The sequence below is a fragment of the Nestor notabilis genome, unplaced genomic scaffold, assembly GCF_000696875.1.
Source record: "Nestor notabilis isolate BGI_N333 unplaced genomic scaffold, ASM69687v1 scaffold13538, whole genome shotgun sequence".
In the NCBI taxonomy this organism is placed as follows: Eukaryota; Metazoa; Chordata; class Aves; order Psittaciformes; family Psittacidae; genus Nestor; species Nestor notabilis.
This window is the reverse complement of record NW_009938805.1, coordinates 33,762-51,123: the sequence shown is the minus strand read 5'-3', so window position 1 is coordinate 51,123 and position 17,362 is coordinate 33,762. Positions and strand designations below refer to the sequence as shown.

Below are 17,362 nucleotides of genomic sequence, written 5' to 3'. Positions count from 1 at the left end.
AGGGACACCACTCATTACTGGTCTCCAAAAATTATAACTGGTAAATTCAGATTTCAAGAGATGAGGTTGTGACTGAAGTAATTCTCAAGTGTTTTATCTCCCTGATTTCAAGGGAGAGGTGATTGCTAACAGTGTTGATGTATCAGAAATGCCTTGTGGTCCTTAGCTGGGGTACAACCATTTGTCTAGCTAATAGATACATAATTGAAAATAATGGGTTAAATAGCCATTTAACATAGCTAATAGGAAAGCAATTTTGAAATGGAAACCTCCCAAGAACACTCTTCAAGATGCAAATGTCATTATGTCTAAATCCGAGACCTGTGTCTTTTTAGGGCTTGGAATTAATTAATTAATTTGAACCATCTTATTGATGGCATGTTTCTAAAGTGAATACCTATGTGTGGTTGAAATCACATATGAAATATTGGTTGGATATGGGCCAGGATGAGATAAATGTCCATAAGTCAGGCTCTTTCCTGTACCTGCAAGCTTAATGCTTGCTTTTCAGTTGCTGTAAAACGTAAACACATTAGCTGCATTATGTTAGTAAGTTTTTATGTACAAAGAATGTGGTTTTAAATGTCTTTCAAAGCCCTAGTTGAATTTCCTGTATTTTATAATGATTGGGGTTTTTTACCAGTTAAACAAGTGACCAGATAACTTGGTCATTTCCAGTTGTATCTACGAGATATGAACTGCTCTGATTATTTATGCTACCAAATTTCTCTAGCTTCTGCAAGGGTTTTTCAAGCTAGCAGGGAAAATAAAAAAATCATAAAGGAAGTCTTACTAATTGTGCAGCAATTTTCATTGTAATATCAAAGATTTCTTAAATAAAATATATTAAAGCAACACTTTAAAACTATAGTCTTTATGAATGCCATGAATCAGTTTCTTTTCCTGTATGCTTTTCAAACATAGGTTGTCCTGGTTATCTCTAGTAGCTTTAAAAAGCAGGGAACACACCCCCCAACGAAACAACTCACCTGAAGTTAAATTCACAGTATAACTCAGGATTATTTTTGTTTTTTTTCTGTAGTGAAATGACAATTTTAGGTGGATTGTGTTGTGTTATAATGAGTAACTTGGAGTCAGTCAGATGAGGCTGTACTGAAAAATTTACCCCAATCATCTTTGTGCATACCAGATTGATGTTTTTGTCTAATATACTCCTCTTTTCATCCTTTTATGGATGCTAGAATTCAAACCCATGTGGAAAAAATTAATATTCCTAATGTGTTAATAGTCAAATATTATGGCTATAAATAGAAGACAATTTCATTTAAAAGCAAAATCAAAGATCTTCTCTTGTGGAAAACAGGACAAATTTCATACATCAAAGCTATTGCAAACAATAGACTTGGTGGCTCCAAGAACATCATCTCTGTCCAGAGCTGCGCAGACAGAAACATCTAAAGGTCAATGGTCTTTTATGGAGAATCCTGCTGCTCTGTTCCTGGTTTGGGATGATCACCGGAAAAAGAGGGGCCAAGGAATGCTTTTCATTAATTTTCAGTCAAGTACTGGAGCAAAATACTTGATTTTTCTTACCAAGTTATAAGAAAGTCTTTATGTGATTTGGTAAGTTAGTGAAGTCCCTGCTTCAAGTCTAGTTCACTTCAAGAGAAAGAAAGTTAGATGTTCTCCTACAAGTTTATGTAAATAACAGTAAAACGTAAAATCCTGGATACTATTGAACTGATGGTAAATATCCTAATGATTTCACCTGACATGTTGTAAGTCTTGATCATGTTGAGAAAGGACAGTATATTGTAAACAACATATTGCACAGTTTCCATCAAAGGTATCTATACTGCGTATCAGAGATAGCTCTTGCTTGATCTTAAAGCCTAATCTTGCTTTCATTGAAACCTCCTGTTAAATTGAGTATTTCATAATATTGGCCTGTTAATCTGATGTGTTCACAGATAATCCAAATAGTTCATCCTTGAAAAATAAAGAGCCATCAAGCATGTTTATCTGAGATCCACAGAACATTTTTGAGTCTATTATTAGGCTTCAGTTTCTCTAGAAACAGAGATAATACACACAAATACATGCAGGCAGATTTTCCAGCCTGTAAATACTCATCTTGCAGTCTAAGAAACTCTCCCTGAAATCCACAGGCAGCCCAAGAATATTCCAGTTTTATAGTCAGTAACATTTCAGTCTGAATAAAACCAAACCCACTTCTTATACACAGACTGTCAGGTGTGTATCACTGCAGGTCACTTTGGACAGGTCTGACAGGCAGCTGCCAGGCTCACAAATGTTGCATTTCCTACAGGTTTCATGAAAACAGGTCTCTGTGAAGGAAAGAGCAATGGAGCAGTGATGTGCTGACTGGCCCCAGGGCAGCTCCGTAAGCCCTTGCTCCTGTTCAATAGCAGAGACGAGGTGTCAAAAGCAATGTGGAAGAAACAGCTTCAGTAGATACATTGCAGAAGAATCTGCCTGTACTCTTTGTTTCTACATTTATTAACTCCTAGCAGTACCTGTAGATTGCCCCTCAGCCTTGTTTATGTGCTGCATAAACATGGCATTAAATGATATTTTATGAACTGAGTGTATAAAAGCAGCTTGCTTTTCCTTTCAGTTCAGGCTTGGTACAAGTGCTTCTGGGTAGCTTTTGAGTGCCTGGGAATGATGACACTGTTCACAGAGCAAAATACACCGAAGTGCAAAAGTGTTTGCAGGATTACACCATGAGATTGATCTCCAAACCTGCCTTGAGGTTCTTCTAAAGAAAGGCAGACGGCTCCCAGCTATGTAATACATTATCGGTAGGGATCTGTCAGAGCCTGAAACTTGCACTTGGAGTATGATGAAAGATGAAACACTATAAGGAAATGCAATTAAAACAATCAGCCAACAAAACAAAAATCCAACAAACTATTCCTTCCTCTGCCTTCCTTTATACATCCTGTCTCTATTTTAGATAATTAGATGGAAAGCTCTTCAGAATGAGGAACTGCCTACATTTTGTCTCTTTTGTAAGACTAAAATCACTGTTGGTACTTTAAAAGATACATTAATATTTAGCATTTGTCTTTACTGGCTTTGATGAAGACATTTGGCCCTGGATTTGTGTGAGAACTTTCCTAAGGACTAACAAAGAAATACCAGAATGAACTGACAGCACGTAACAATTTTCCTGAGTGATTTTAGGTTGTTATGTGCTAAGGAGGAACATATGAAATACCATACGTTTTGCCAGTTTGTACATAGCAATGCAAAACTACACCTGACAGTTAGACACAGCCAGGATGAGATTCTCAGGTACAAATCCTCATGACATTTTGGTGAGTGATTAAAAATATATACGTAAGTGGGATATGGGCACAGAGAATGGGAGTGAGGTCTTTTGACAAGCAGTCTTCCAGTAGCTAGAAGCCTACAAGACAACTGAAGCAGGACATAAAGAGCAACTAGAGGTAGGACAAGGGCAATGGCTTTAACCTGCCAGAGAGGAGACTGAGGTGAGCTCTGAGGCAGAAGCTCTTCCCTGTGAGGGTGCTGAGGCGCTGGCACAGGGTGCCCAGAGAAGCTGTGGCTGCCCCATCCCTGGCAGTGTTCAAGGCCAGGTTGGACACAGGGGCTTGGAGCAACCTGCTCTAGTGGAAGGTGTCCCTGCCCATGGCAGGGGTTGGAACTGGAGGAGCTTTAAGGTCCCTTCAACACAAACCAGTTTGGGATTGTATGGTATTATCCTATGAATTCTCCAGCAACTGCTGCACAAGGAAGACTGCAATCCCAGCAGTCAGGCAGGCAGTGAGGAGGGATGGTTTGGGGAGGGGTGACCTGGGGATTGGAAATGTGGCCTGGGATCCATTGCTGCTGTTCAGCTTCTGTCTCTGTCACAGCCTAGTGTGTAACTTAAATCAATCCTCCCACATTTGACTGCAGAAAAAATCTGTCCTCTACCCAAGCCCAGAAGTGGTATAGCCAGAGCAGCACAAAGCCTAGCCTAACGTAGCAAGTACCTGGTCTAAATGGTAAGTATGACACTGCTTTATACCTCTGCCCCACACAGACTTTCAGCTGGTGCTGACTTCAGGGTCTCTAATTTGTGCTCTGCTGTTGTATTGAGGTGCTCCCAAAGCATCACTCTGTGCTTTTGCTCACCTCCTGTGAAACACTGAGATGGGTCTTCCTCACCTCATCATGCTGCTTTGAGGATAAATATGCTAAGCACTATGAGGGACTTAAATACTGTGGTGTCTGGGGTCAGTTTAGAGCAGGACATTTTTCTGATAACCATGAAGTAGACTCTTTCCAACGTCTTGTCTTCCAAAACCAGATCTCCAGGCTGGCTCTAGCTGCTGAAGAAACATCTGCTTTTCTTTCTTCAAGGCTTTGCACAATTTGGAGCTGAGATAGCCCCTCATTTCATAATTTCTCTCTTTGTCCTTAGTCATTACCTCTGCAAGAGCTTGGCTGTCCCCAGTCGCAGACCTCTGGACCAGATGCTGTTGTGCAACGCGTGATTGAAGCTTCCAGAACAGATTTTAATTGGAAACATAACTTCATACAGTAGCTTGGAATGAGTACGGGGATGGGGGGGAATAATCAAAACAAGAGATGAAAAAGTAAATGCCAAAAGGGAAGAAAAATAAAAGGCCATTTTACTGGCATTTTGTACTGAAAAGCACTCAGCATGAAATACTGTGCATATGCAGGAAATACTGTGCATATCCATGAAAAACTGAAGCATGTAGCAAGCAGTACTAACCGAGACCCTCAAAAAGCCAGATCCTCAGCTGGTGTAAATTAGTATTCCTTCATTGATTTTATAAGAGCTGCCATTTCTCATTGACTTCAGTGGTGATGTGTTCATTTACACCAGCTGAGGACCTCAGCCACGTTGGCACAATTGCACTACAGAAACTTTGACTACTTGTGCTTCTTTTTTAACTAAATTTTAATCAATCTTTTGTTTTGTAGATTGTCCTCCGCTTGGACTAGAGACATTAAAAATCACTGACTTCCAGCTCCATGCCTCTACAGCAAAGCGATATGGCCTTGGGGCCCACAGAGGAAGGCTTAATATTCAGGTAACATCCATTTTTTCTCCTAAGTGGGAGAATGGCTTAAGGTTGTATAAAGAGAACCAATGGATGGTTATTGGTTCTGACTGCTTTGTCAGCTCATGTAATTCAAATGAAGGGGAAACACTGGAATTGTGGAAGTGAATAAGGTTGATGGATAGGTTGTAGATTCGTGGGGCTTGCTTAGAAGAAACTCCAACCTTAGTGTGCTGAGGGTGCAAATCCAAACAGACTTCTATGAGCAAGCAAAGGTGGAGGCAGCCCAGAGCTGCATCCTTCCCAGCTCCCTTAGCAATCAGCCTGGAAGGAAGCTCACACAGCAAATAGCTTTTTTTGTTGTTTGCCTGTAGTTAATGACAATGGTTAATTAAAAGTGTGGTTTCGAGTGAGCACTTGCCCTAAGGCATTTTTTCAGAGGCAGTGCTTATACTACCAAAAATTGCTTCAGTTCAGAAGTCGCTAGCATACAATCTAGTTTAGTTTCTTTTATTTAATATGAAAGATGTGCTTAGCTGCCTTGCAGGACCAAATTCTACTTTTCTCCATTTCTTGTGTTTCTGTTTTTCACTCTATTAATGCTGTTCACTGAATTACAGTCTTTTCCAGTGTGAATATGCTATTTTGCGTAATAAAGCACGACATTTAAAACTCAAAGTCATAAAAAGGATACCAGAACCAAGTTAACAGTTAAAAATCTCTAAAGCTTATTTAATCTATTAGTTACCTCCTATTATTAGACCCTCTGTTAGGCTTTTTTGTTCTCCAGCTGAAAGGGTTTGCTAGTTAATGAACTAAGTGACTTAGACTGGGACTAGGAAGGATGGGCTCTAATCAGCAGAACAATTTCACATGGTGCCCATGGCCATGTAATGGTGAGCAGCTGTTGGAAGGTGGGACCACTATTGGTTAAAATCCCACTGTGCAAGTGCTTCCTTTGCTTTGGTGTATTCTAGTGTCTCTGCTATGTGTCTATGGGGAGAGGAGAACTGCTGCTTCCCCTTTTTTTTCCTCTTCACTCTTTGTTTTAATGTATTAATGTTGGTCAGAAAGCTCTGTAAACCATTTTGCTATGCAGTCACATGAAAAACGGAGTCAGCTGGAGGACTTCATATGGAATTTCTTTTGAGAGCTGTGCAAGGTAGTTTGTGTCTTCATATTCTCTGCTAGGAATTAAACCCTCATGAACACAAAGCAGGGTATGCAGATGATATTCAGGTGGGTTCTGTAGGAAAGTTTAATTATTTTGTTATCTTTTTGGTTATATAGTGGCATAAGACTGAGGACTGTGATGTAAATTTCTGAAGTCTCTGCTTGTGGTTCCTTGTTTTTCATTCTGGTGTTAAAGTTCAGTTTATTTAAAGACAAGAATGACCATACTGGTTTAGACCAGGAGTCCATCAAGTCCTGTGTCATGTCATCACCATGACATGCTGCATTAAAATGAAGATTAAGAGTCTTACCCATAATTGGTGTTTCCACTAAATATAGTCCAGAGCCTCCAGTGAAGCCAAGGGACAGCCTTTTGCAAACTGGGTTTTTACTCCTCCCCATTCAAAAGCTGGTGGGTTTTTTTCCTGTGGACAAAGGCTTCACCATGTCACGCTTCTGCTTCATATGGATTTTTGTGTTGTCATTTCCTGAGCTGTATGAATTCTGCATGGATTGATTCTCCTTATTATCCAAAAGATGCTTTTACCCCTTCCTGGTATAGGGACTTTTCTGGTATAGTCCTGATCCCAGGACTGTGGGAGGTTCATGTACAACTAACCCAACCACCTGGATTATAGCAAAGTGACTTCTCTGGCTTACTTGCTTAAATGCAGCCCTTTTTATCTGTTATGTCTTTACCTTTAATAAAGATTTTTAGTAATCCTCAAATCAAAAGCTTTTACGCTTATTGAAAGCTTATCTGTATGCTGTATCAATACAGTAATTTCCCAGACAGCATTACAATAACTGGCAGTGTTAAAAGCATGGGCTTGCATTTATTTTTCTTTAGCTACTATTTCCTTTGGGATTAGGTTAAAATTAGTAACACTTCAATATTCAAAGCCATTTTGAATTTGCAGAATTCTTCCCTGTCACTTGGGTTTCAGGGCTTAATTTTACTTTGCATAAAGAGTTCTGAATTTCAGTTTTAAAATTTTTACATTTAAAATTTAAATACTGAATTCTAGTATTTAAAAGATAGATGGTTATAACTGAAAATAGGTGCTGCAGAGGACTGGTGTCAGCTGTGCAGCCAGGTCCCTGGTGATTTCTGGTTGCTGTTTAGAAAGGTGAGTTGTGGCATGCTGGGCAAAGGCAAAAGGCACTGGGATTTAGGCAGCTGTGTTTTCATGCTGTTTAGAACTACACATGAAGAAAAACACTCTGCCCAAGTCAGAGAGGCTGATGTGCCCCTGAAGTTTCACCAGAGCACTATGTTATAGTGATAGCTGCTGCCCTGGTGGCATGGTCTGGGTATCATCACAGTGCTATCATAATATTCATATTTCAGGAAGAAACTGTTGTGTTCCTTCATGAAATAAGACAAAATCTGCTCTCTGCCCAGCCTCATCATCTGATGCAAAGTCAGCTGAGAAGCTTAGGGCTCACCCCAGGTAACTGGCACTTCCTCAACTCACAGGGAATTTGCAGAATAATAAAGTTTTTCAAAGGCTTTTGGGGGGTATTTTTTCCATTTAGATTATTTGAAGCATATCACATTAATCAGTCAGTGTCTGCTTTATTCCAGAGAAGGACAGGCTTAGCAGGGCTGGGTAAGACTCTCTGGGATCTACTTCTCTTGTGACCTTGCCCCATGTGGGACCCAATTTTGCTCCTGGTCCTGTATGAATGCAGTGATTTAGCTGGGACCTCTGGAGGGCAGGAGCAATGCTACTAGAGCCCTGTATATCAGGGATCCAGCCTGCAACAACTGTGGTAGCGCCATGAGTAGTAATTTAACATCATCAGGAAAAATCATAGCATAAAATAATATTCATTGAGGCACTCTGCCTTCAGGGATAAAAGTCATTAGTATTTGTCACTTGTCCAATAATTAGCAGTGGTTAAAACCTGAAATAATTAGTCAAATGATATTGCTTCCCCTTCTTCATTTTCCTGGTTGGAGAAATCCAAACAGCACTGAAGATTAAGCAAGTAAAGCAATCGTGTGTATGCAAATAAGCAGAATGTTTTGCTTTTTGTCTTTGTTTGACTGGTTCCTTTGGAAAGCTCCATTCTCTAAACACAAGCAAAAGACAAAATTGAGGTTCTAATTCCAGCCTCCGTGCTTTACCTCTTCTCTGCTGGCAGTGGTTGCTATAAATACCTGTGATGAGTAATGCTTTTCTATTTCTTATTTTCCTCCCAAACTTCCTATGGTAAAATAATTTTTGTGATCACCCTGCTGGGAAAAGGAAGAATTTAAGCAGAAATGGTTTGATATTATGTATATTTCTACTGCTGCTCTAGCTGACTTGTGGCAGCAGACTGAAATTTCTTTCTTCATTTGAATACATTTAGGCAGTAATGTTTTTCTCCTCGTTATAGAATAAGGCTTTTGGAACAGTGATAATGTGAGCAAGTGTTTGTTCTGTCTTGCACATATCTAACTTGGAAGAGAAACATGAATTAAAATCAGAAGCCTTATCACTTGTAAGGGAATTATAACCTTTTGATTTCCATTCATCTTAGCTTCTGGATACATAATAAGCAGTTGGTTTGTTTTACTTGAATGGCAATTTTCAACGGTCACATTTATAGAGAACTTATTTAGGAGTGACATAAAAGAAGTCCCTTACTCTATATCAATTTTTTTTTGTAAGATACTGCATATCTTATGTTTTTGTATTTGTGAAATATAATCTGGGTTAATTTTGAGTTATTCGTGAAAATTGCCTGAAAGAAAAAAAGGTTTGCTTAAGACCTAGCCCTTATTTTCATTTTTAATTAGCTGCTTCACTCTCCTACTCATAATTTAGGTGTTTAAAATGTATAGCTTAGTTACATGTGTCATGACTTAAATCCATTATCTCCTTTAATTCAACATACCATTTTTACATTCAAGTCAACATCTTACTGAGACAAGGTATTGGATCTATATCCTTTCATGGACTATTTGATGACAATTGTTCTCATCTTTCAGGAATTAACATTTTTTATCAATTTTAACCACTAAATATTTAATTGCATTTATAAGGGAGGTTTTCAGAAACTTTATTTTGAAGTGGCTATAGGGCAAATTCAAAACTTCAAGCTCCATAAGAAAAAAAATACAGACTTGAAGCTTGAAAAGGGAATTTTTAACATAAATATCTTTGCATTCTTTTTCTTCAGAAATATTTCTGATAAGAACATCTCATTGATTAAACTCTTCTTTTTCACGTAGTGCTTTATGCTAGTTATACCCAGACACCTGCTTCTTTTTACTTAGTAAAAATAGTCTTTTAGCTTCAGAGAGGCTGATATCAAGAAATAAGATCAGGAACAAGTAGCAGCATGGTTTCTTCTTTTTTTCTTTAATGTTCTCTTTGCCACTTTTTAAGGCCATATTATTTTAAGCTGTGCATAACTCTAAACATGTCCTTTAGACTCCCCATGTTTGATATGCGATTTAGTCATATGCTTAACTTTCTCTGAGTCCAGTTGAAACCATAGAGATTTGAGTATCAAATTAGGGTTGAGGGGGGGTTCCATATAAGCTTTTTTTCCTCTCCTCTGTTTCCCTCCTCTCACAGTAATGTGGAGGAGAGGTTTACATCCTGATGAGCATCACACCAATGGGAAATAGCCTCAGACTGAATGAGGACCAAGGATCCCAGCTGAAGCAATGAGAGATACAGGTACTTGGTCTAGAGAAATTGGTGGAATTTCATGACTGGGAAAGGGATAAGCATGATACTGGTTCAAGGTGCTCTGCAGGTCTTAATGCTTCATGGCAAGCACTGGTTTTAAACCCGATGGCTACTTCAAATTTCATCTGATTTTTAAAATGCATTGAAACCTTTTCTTGAAAAAGGTTATTACTCAGGTTAGTGATAATAGTTATATTCTCATGTTTTCCCATTGTCCAGTTCTTGAAAAATTTATCTTCCATTGTTAATAGAGTTTTTCCCTTTATCTTCAACTCTTATGCAAACTTCACTTTAAAATATAGTGTTAATGCATAGAAATAGGTGGCTTAATATAATTCTGGAATTTAGGAAAACAAGTCATTTTTAAGCTGCCCTCACTCAGATTTGAGTACCTGAGAAAATAAGAAGTTTTAGGAGTTGAATCTGTGTCTGTTTTGCAGCATTTCCTTCAGATGCCACCAGATTCGCAGTTGTTAATCTCTCTTCACAATGTATCTTCTCTTTGAGATAGACCCACACAATGCCCATGTTGATGGAAATGGCCATTAAAAATGTCAAATCTCTGCCATTGTAACCCAGCCATGACTGTAATACCTGCTAATACTGCTCAGAGGGAAGCTCAGGGATAATTCAGGAAATTTAGTTGACTGATGTGCTCTTGGGTACTTCATTCATGTTTTACTTATACATATGGACCAGCTGAAAATTTACCACTGAATAGACAGTAGCTGTATTCCAGAGCTTTAAAATATATCTCTAATATAACAAAGTTTTCCAGATTCTTAATTTATATTTGGGAAATATTTAAGGATATCTTTTCTTGGAAGCATATGGATGGCAACGATAAAGCCACATTCAACAAAAATGAATTATCATAAAGCTACATGTAACCTCAGAGAACCATATGGAAAAGCTTCTCTGCTCTCTATGGCAATAGCTGTTTGGTGCCAGACATTTCCTGGGCTTTAGTAATAAGATAAATATCTAAAGACTTCAGGTGCTATGTTTCTTTAAATGATATTTCAGATGGATTTGGAATACAACTTACTCAAAATATCTTGCAGCTATTTCTCTGAAAATATTGAGAGGGCATTTTGTGCTGTGTTTGCCACAGTAAATTGGGATAAAGATTGGTACACAAGTTGAGTACAGCCGGGAATTCCTGAAGTTTGAATCTTTGACACCCTTATGATGAAAATTAATAATTCTGGGACTAAAAATTGGTGAGAAAGAGTATTACTATTTCCATATGCCCTACCCTCTCCTTTGCCAAGGGAAATAACGTTGCTCCAGCACTGACCATTATTTACATGGGTTGGAGCTGGTTTTTTAGGACTTTGGTAACAGCGAAGGCCATGTGGATCATTTCTTCTGGATAAAGGCTCTGTCAGGCCACAGGCAGGTAGAGTGAACCGAAGCCCTGTTTATGCTTTCTAACCCTAACTTAAATTTATATGTAATGGTCCTTAGTTTTTAAGGGGACTTTGCAGAATTTCCCTCCCTGCTTTTGAGTAAGGAAATATTTTGGTGAGAATGACCGTCTCAGGAGTCCTAAACTGGTGCCAGAGGAGTAAGCGGAATGAGTGAAGACTTCATGTGTTCTTTTCTTTTTCCCATGAAAGACCTTTGGTTTCTTGCTTCTGATGTATAAAGACAGTTTTCCCTTCTTTTCAGGCAGGTGTTAACGAAAATGATTTTTATGATGGTGCTTGGTGTGCAGGAAGAAATGACCCATATCAGTGGATTGAAGTAGATGCTCGAAGGCTAACAAAATTCACTGGAGTCATCACACAAGGGAGAAACTCTCTCTGGTCGTAAGTACATGCTTACTTTTCTCCACAAGATTCTGAGCTTGTGTCCATGCTGTACTGTATTTTATTTCTTCAAGGAAAAAAGAAAGAATGGAAATGCTGTGTGACATCAAATAATTGCATGGGGAAACAGTAAAAGGCAAAGTGATTATATGATTATATACGGCATAAAATACATGTTCTATAGGCATTACCTACATCTGGCAAAGGAATCAACATGACTCCCTCAGATTGTGTCTTCATACTCACCTTGTCAAATTTGCTTATTTTAAAGGTCCTAATTCTTTCCCAGTATTTAAATTGCTTAGTTTAGATACTAGGTTTGTCAGATATTTAGAATAACCAGTTATCTTTGAGATTTCCTAATGTATAGGCACTTGCCAAATAATTGGTAAAACTGCAAAGCAATGTGATTTTAAAATGAGCTGTTGCCAGATTTTATAGATGAATTGTTTTTGTTCTAAAAAGTAGATAATATAACCAAAACCCCGCAGCAAGTGTGGACCAGTACTGCAGTGTTTGGTACCAGTTATGTTGTGCTGCGTTTATGGATGCAAGCAAGACTCCATGCAGTTCAAGCCAGCTTCCTAAAAAGCTTTTAGGAAGAAATGCTTGCCATGAATAAGGCAGCTGCCTTGCTGCATTGGTCCGAGGAGGCAATCCAGGCACACTTAGCCCAGGAACTCAGCTTTGTTCTGATAGTGCTGCCCACTTCCAACACTGAAACTATTTGTGACCTTTCTGGTTTTCATTTGTGTTGCAGAATGAGTATATGGCACTAGGAAATAATTGCTGTGCACAGGCTTGTGTGCATTCACCCTTTTGGGACCAGCTTCTGAGTACAGGTGCACAGATCCCTCTATAACACAGCCAGTGTGAATGAGGTGAGAATTGTCTATGAGGAATATAGCAATCAGTGTGAATAAACAGGAACTGAAGGCAATGGTTTATTTTTTCCCCTGATCTTTACAGTGTTTGTTCAGTCTCTTAATTTCTTGTGGAGTCTCACTGCATTATGTGAGCAAATAATCCCACTTGTGCTGCTACACCTTTGAACCAAGTATGCAGGAGATGCACAGCCTTAGATGCATTCTAGTCAGATCTCTCCCTTAAGAAAATGAATGTGCCATAAAACAAAAGACAATCCAGAAAAATACCAGTATATCTAAGAAAAAAGGTAGTCTCTTTTTCTTTCTACTGTTTAATTTTCTGGGGTTTTTCATTTCTTTAAGCACTGCTGTGGGAGTAGGATGCTTTTTTGCAATAAAATTTCTATATTTATTCCACATTGTTCTGTGTTAGGTAGATAATTACTGTAGAAAAGTCTTATTCTTTTCTATATTCAAACTCTTGACATTGCTGTTCCTCAACACCAGTGCTGCACGGCTTCATCTTGTCATATTGCTATTTTTAGTTCAGCTCTACTGTGAGTTTACAGCAGGACCTGATGCTCTATTTATAGTTGGCATTTGCAGTCATCTTTAGTTTGTTTGGTTTTTAAATTACTGAGTCTTGCTTTTGCCCTTGTCCCCCACAAAGAGCTGTTGGGCAGAGCCCTAAAGGTCTGCAGTAAGAGCAGGGTTGGTGCTAGGAGAGGAGGTCCAGGCTCCTCCTGGGTTCTTACTCAGATATGTGGAGAAACAGGCACATTGTTACCTCATAGAAGCAAAGATGGTTTCAAGTGGATCAGCTTCACTGTGGACCAGGCTAATGTCTCCTGGAAAATACATCTTGTAAGACCAAGACCTGCCCTATAAAAGGGCCAGAGATGTGGGGAGAAATATTCCCAGGAAAGGGTGTCCTCGTTCTGTACCTCCAGCTTGCACACAATGAACCGTTGAGGAGGTGGCTCTTCTTGTCAGCATGTGATGGCCTCCATCCTACTTTCTGTCTCTTGATACAGCCTTGGCTCTGTAACTGGCTTTCCTTGAGTCCACCTCATTTTCTCTCTTACTCATCAAACTGAACAGATAAAACCAGTGTGGTGTTTGTGTTCTCTGTTTCTGCATGTGTAACTACTTGGATATTTCTAAAAGCAAGTTGGTACTCCTCAAAGTAGATGTTCATGCTTTAGGAAGAGTTTAGGTTGATGTACGCAACCCTCATCTGGGCTAAGAGTGATGTCCTAGGGTTTCCAGAGTCTGAGCACCCAGGAAGATGGCAGATGCTGCTTTCTGAATTCATCGTGGTGTTGCATCTGAAAGATGATCTTCTCATTATGACTTCCTACCCCAATTCCTCAAGCAGTCAGGAAAGGAAAAAGCTCATGAAATCCTGATGTGGAGGAGAGCTATGCAAAACAAAACTGAATCCAAACAACAGTAGGGACCCTGAGCCTGGAGCAGAATCTGCCTTAGGCTGGGGTTCAGAGACATTGGTGGATATTTTGGTGCTTGTGGGAAACTCGGGAGGCTGTGACTGTAGTCACAGGGCTTGCATGCAGTGAATTGGCTCTACAAGCCAGACCAGCATAAACACCTTGGTCGGACTTTTATTGGTGTGGCAGGTTCTTTTGAGACTGTTTTGTTATAATGGGCATTAAAAGCAAAGGAGATATGTTATCCTTCTCTTATACATAGCTACTGACATTGGTGGTATCAAAAAGAACTGTTTAGGATATGAAAGTTTGTACAGGAAGTTTGTACCTGAGGCACTTTCCCAACTTGATGAAATTGTGACAATAATATAGAGCTTTCATAACTAATATATGTTGGAGAACAAGCTATTTCAGGTAGGAGTGCCAAAAAGCCATCCCTCTGATCTGTGTTGTATTAGAAGCAAAAGCCTGCCAAGCTTGAGAGCCAAGGTAAGATTTTTATTTAAGCCTTGGAGACTTTCCCACTATTATATTAAACATAAAAAGACAGTAAGATGTATGCAGAGTTCACCAATGCTATTATGTGGTAGTGATAAAGAACCAAAAAAGCAACCTTTTTTTGCCTCTCTTTTTGTTGAATAAGAATCTTCAACAAAGTGGGAAAATTTACTTAACTGAAAGTCCTCTCTGAACTTCTGCCCAGATCAGATTTAAGCCTGTCTTGGTCCCTTTAGCTTCCTTCTTTTGACTTAATGAGGACATGTAAAATGAGCATAGGGAGGGCAGAAAAAGAGACCCTGCTGAATCCTGCATCAAATAACTTTGCCCCTCACTGCAGGGTTGCAGCATTTGAGTTATTAGCAGGCTGGCCTTTGATTCTGCTTGTATGTCTGAAGCTATAGCCAGACCTAGTATACTGGTAGTGGAAGCAACCCTTTGTTCCTTTATAGCAGCACTGACAAGTGTTGAAGATTACACTTGACACAATGCAAACAACACACAAATGTGTGGGGTTGTTACTTTGTTCTGACAGGAACAGCTTCACTTTGGATATTTCTCTCCTAATTTCACTGGGAAAGTTGCTGTTTCTTGTCTGTCTTCCCTTGTGGGCTGTGGCTTTGCCTGACAGTGCAGGGCTCCTGGGCTTGAGGCATGAGACCCTTGAGGAGGAAGAGGCCAAGGTGCAGAAATGACTATTTGGAAGCACAGATGACCAGACTAGAGAAAGAAAGAAACCACACTTGGTTAGTAACGAATACTTGAATTATTTAATCATTTCCTTTTTAAGGAAAAGCACTTCTGAGTCAAATTTTGTGCTCAAGCTGCCTGGCTGTGAATTCCATAATAGTCATGTGGAATCAGATCTTTCTGCTTTCTTTTTCTTCCTCCTGTAACAAGCAAAGTCAGGCTTTGAACACAACCTGCTGAATTTGAGGAGTCCTTCTTTTTACCAGTCAAAGAACGCACGTGGGCTCAAGGCCTGTTGCTGTTAAGGTACTTTAGTCCTTCTTGGGACACCTGAAATCATGGAAAAGCACTCTTTTCCCATTGTAAATGGCAAATTGCAGGCTTTAAATTTCACATTTAAAGTGGGGCCCAGCTGCAAGAACCAGAACTTCTGATTTCTACACTGAAGATATCCAGACCTTGGGAGTGCCACAAGTGTTTGTTGACATGAATAAAAGCTAACACCTTGAAAGTGGGCAGAATATCAGTTGCTTTGTATGAACTGAGAACATCTGGAGGCTGTTGTCTCTTGGCAGTTACTACACTGTTTAACTACGTAGTTGATAGATAGGTATCAGTGGCATCATTTTGCAGAGCTGTTTTGTTTGCCTTCTCCAGCTAGAGAAAGTTGTGTGAATGATGACCTTTTAGAAAGGTATGTGACACCCTCCTCTGAGAGGTGGATCGTGCCATAGCTGGGCTGCAGGAGGGTTTATGGATGAATATTTTGGGGAGAAATGCTGTATGCAACTCTTTATATTGCTGCCAGTACATCTTTCAGTTTTATGAACCAAGTATCTTTAAACAACTGCTCAAGGGTGTTGAGTGGGACACTGGAAGCATCACCATGGAATTGTGCCATATATTTAAAGCAATGATGTGATAGTTTAAAATATGCACTCCCTTGACAGAGGGAAAAGATATTAATCACTCTTAGCAGTTTGGCAAGAATCTAAGACACATAGGAAACATGTTTCCCACAACCCAAACTATCTTTTGGTAATTTAACACCACCTTTTGTATCAAGAGAAAACCCACATATCTAAATATATTATGGTACAGACTGATATAAAGCTGTAGACAGTTTCAATGCAGAGGATGTTTTGATTTTTTGAAGAAGATGCAGTATTTTGAGTAAAATGTATTTATACTGATGCATTTTCTTAAAATTAACGTTTCAAGCAGGTTAAATTATGCACTATCGCTGCATGTCATGAAATAACAAAATGAAAACAACAAGCAAAAGCATGGATGAAATAATTTTGCAGAATGCTCAAATTCCAAAAGAAAATTCTGAAGATTTTTCAGCAACATGAAAATATTGAATTTCATTTTTTACTTTTATGCAAGATTATGGAATCATAGACTCATAGAATGGTTACGGTTGGAAAGGAACTTAATATCATCTAGTTTCAACCCCTGCTATGGGCAGGGATATGTTCCATTAGGCCAGTTGCTCCAAGCCCCTGTGTCCAACCTGGCCTTGAACACTTCCAGGGTTGGAGAGTTGTCTTTAAGAAGGGAAAAAAGGGGGGATGTGGTAATTTTTAAGTCTGATTTACGTAGAGGTTGGTCTGTGTGCAAGAGCACTTTAAAGGTTAGTTAGTTGGAGGAGACAACACATCAATGGTGTTGCTGGCTGGAAGGAATAATTACAATGACTTACACATTGCTTCTAAACCGACACATTTTTAAACTTGTGACTTTTGCTCATTGCTGTTGAAGCAAAGTTTTAAGTAGAAGCTGTGTAGACACAATTACACGCTTCCTACTGTGTCACTTGTTTGATTTTCTTGTGCTACTCTGTAGGAATAGTCAATAATGAATATCGAGCACATGTGGATTTTTTTTTGTCTGATTCTACTTCTGTTAAAGACAATTTATTTGTAAATGAATAGGGGAATAAACTTGCAAACTTTTCCTTATTGTACACTTTCATACTTATCCTTCTCTTTGTGCAGTGTAGCCCTTCATGATCTCCCAGAATCCCTTTTGGAAACATGTCCTTAGTGTATTGTAGCTCTGGAGGAAGCTGGGTACCTTCCACAGATATAGGTGAGGCCGCATTTAGGTCAGTGCAGTTTACTTCTAATTTTGGTGGTACAGGACAGAAAG

General features: G+C 39.1%; 1 protein-coding gene across 1 annotated transcript in view; it reads left to right on the top strand.

Annotated features, from left to right (window-relative positions):
* Window positions 1-4,947: 4,947 nt before the first annotated feature.
* CPXM2 (carboxypeptidase X (M14 family), member 2) overlaps window positions 4,948-17,362 on the top strand; it is a gene marked incomplete at both ends in the record, with an annotated part of 43,531 nt that continues 31,116 nt past the window's right edge. The window contains 2 exons of the mRNA XM_010019536.1: window positions 4,948-5,057; window positions 11,567-11,706. Coding sequence (XP_010017838.1) covers window positions 4,948-5,057; window positions 11,567-11,706 — 250 coding nt within the window. The remainder of the gene's footprint in view (window positions 5,058-11,566; window positions 11,707-17,362) is intronic.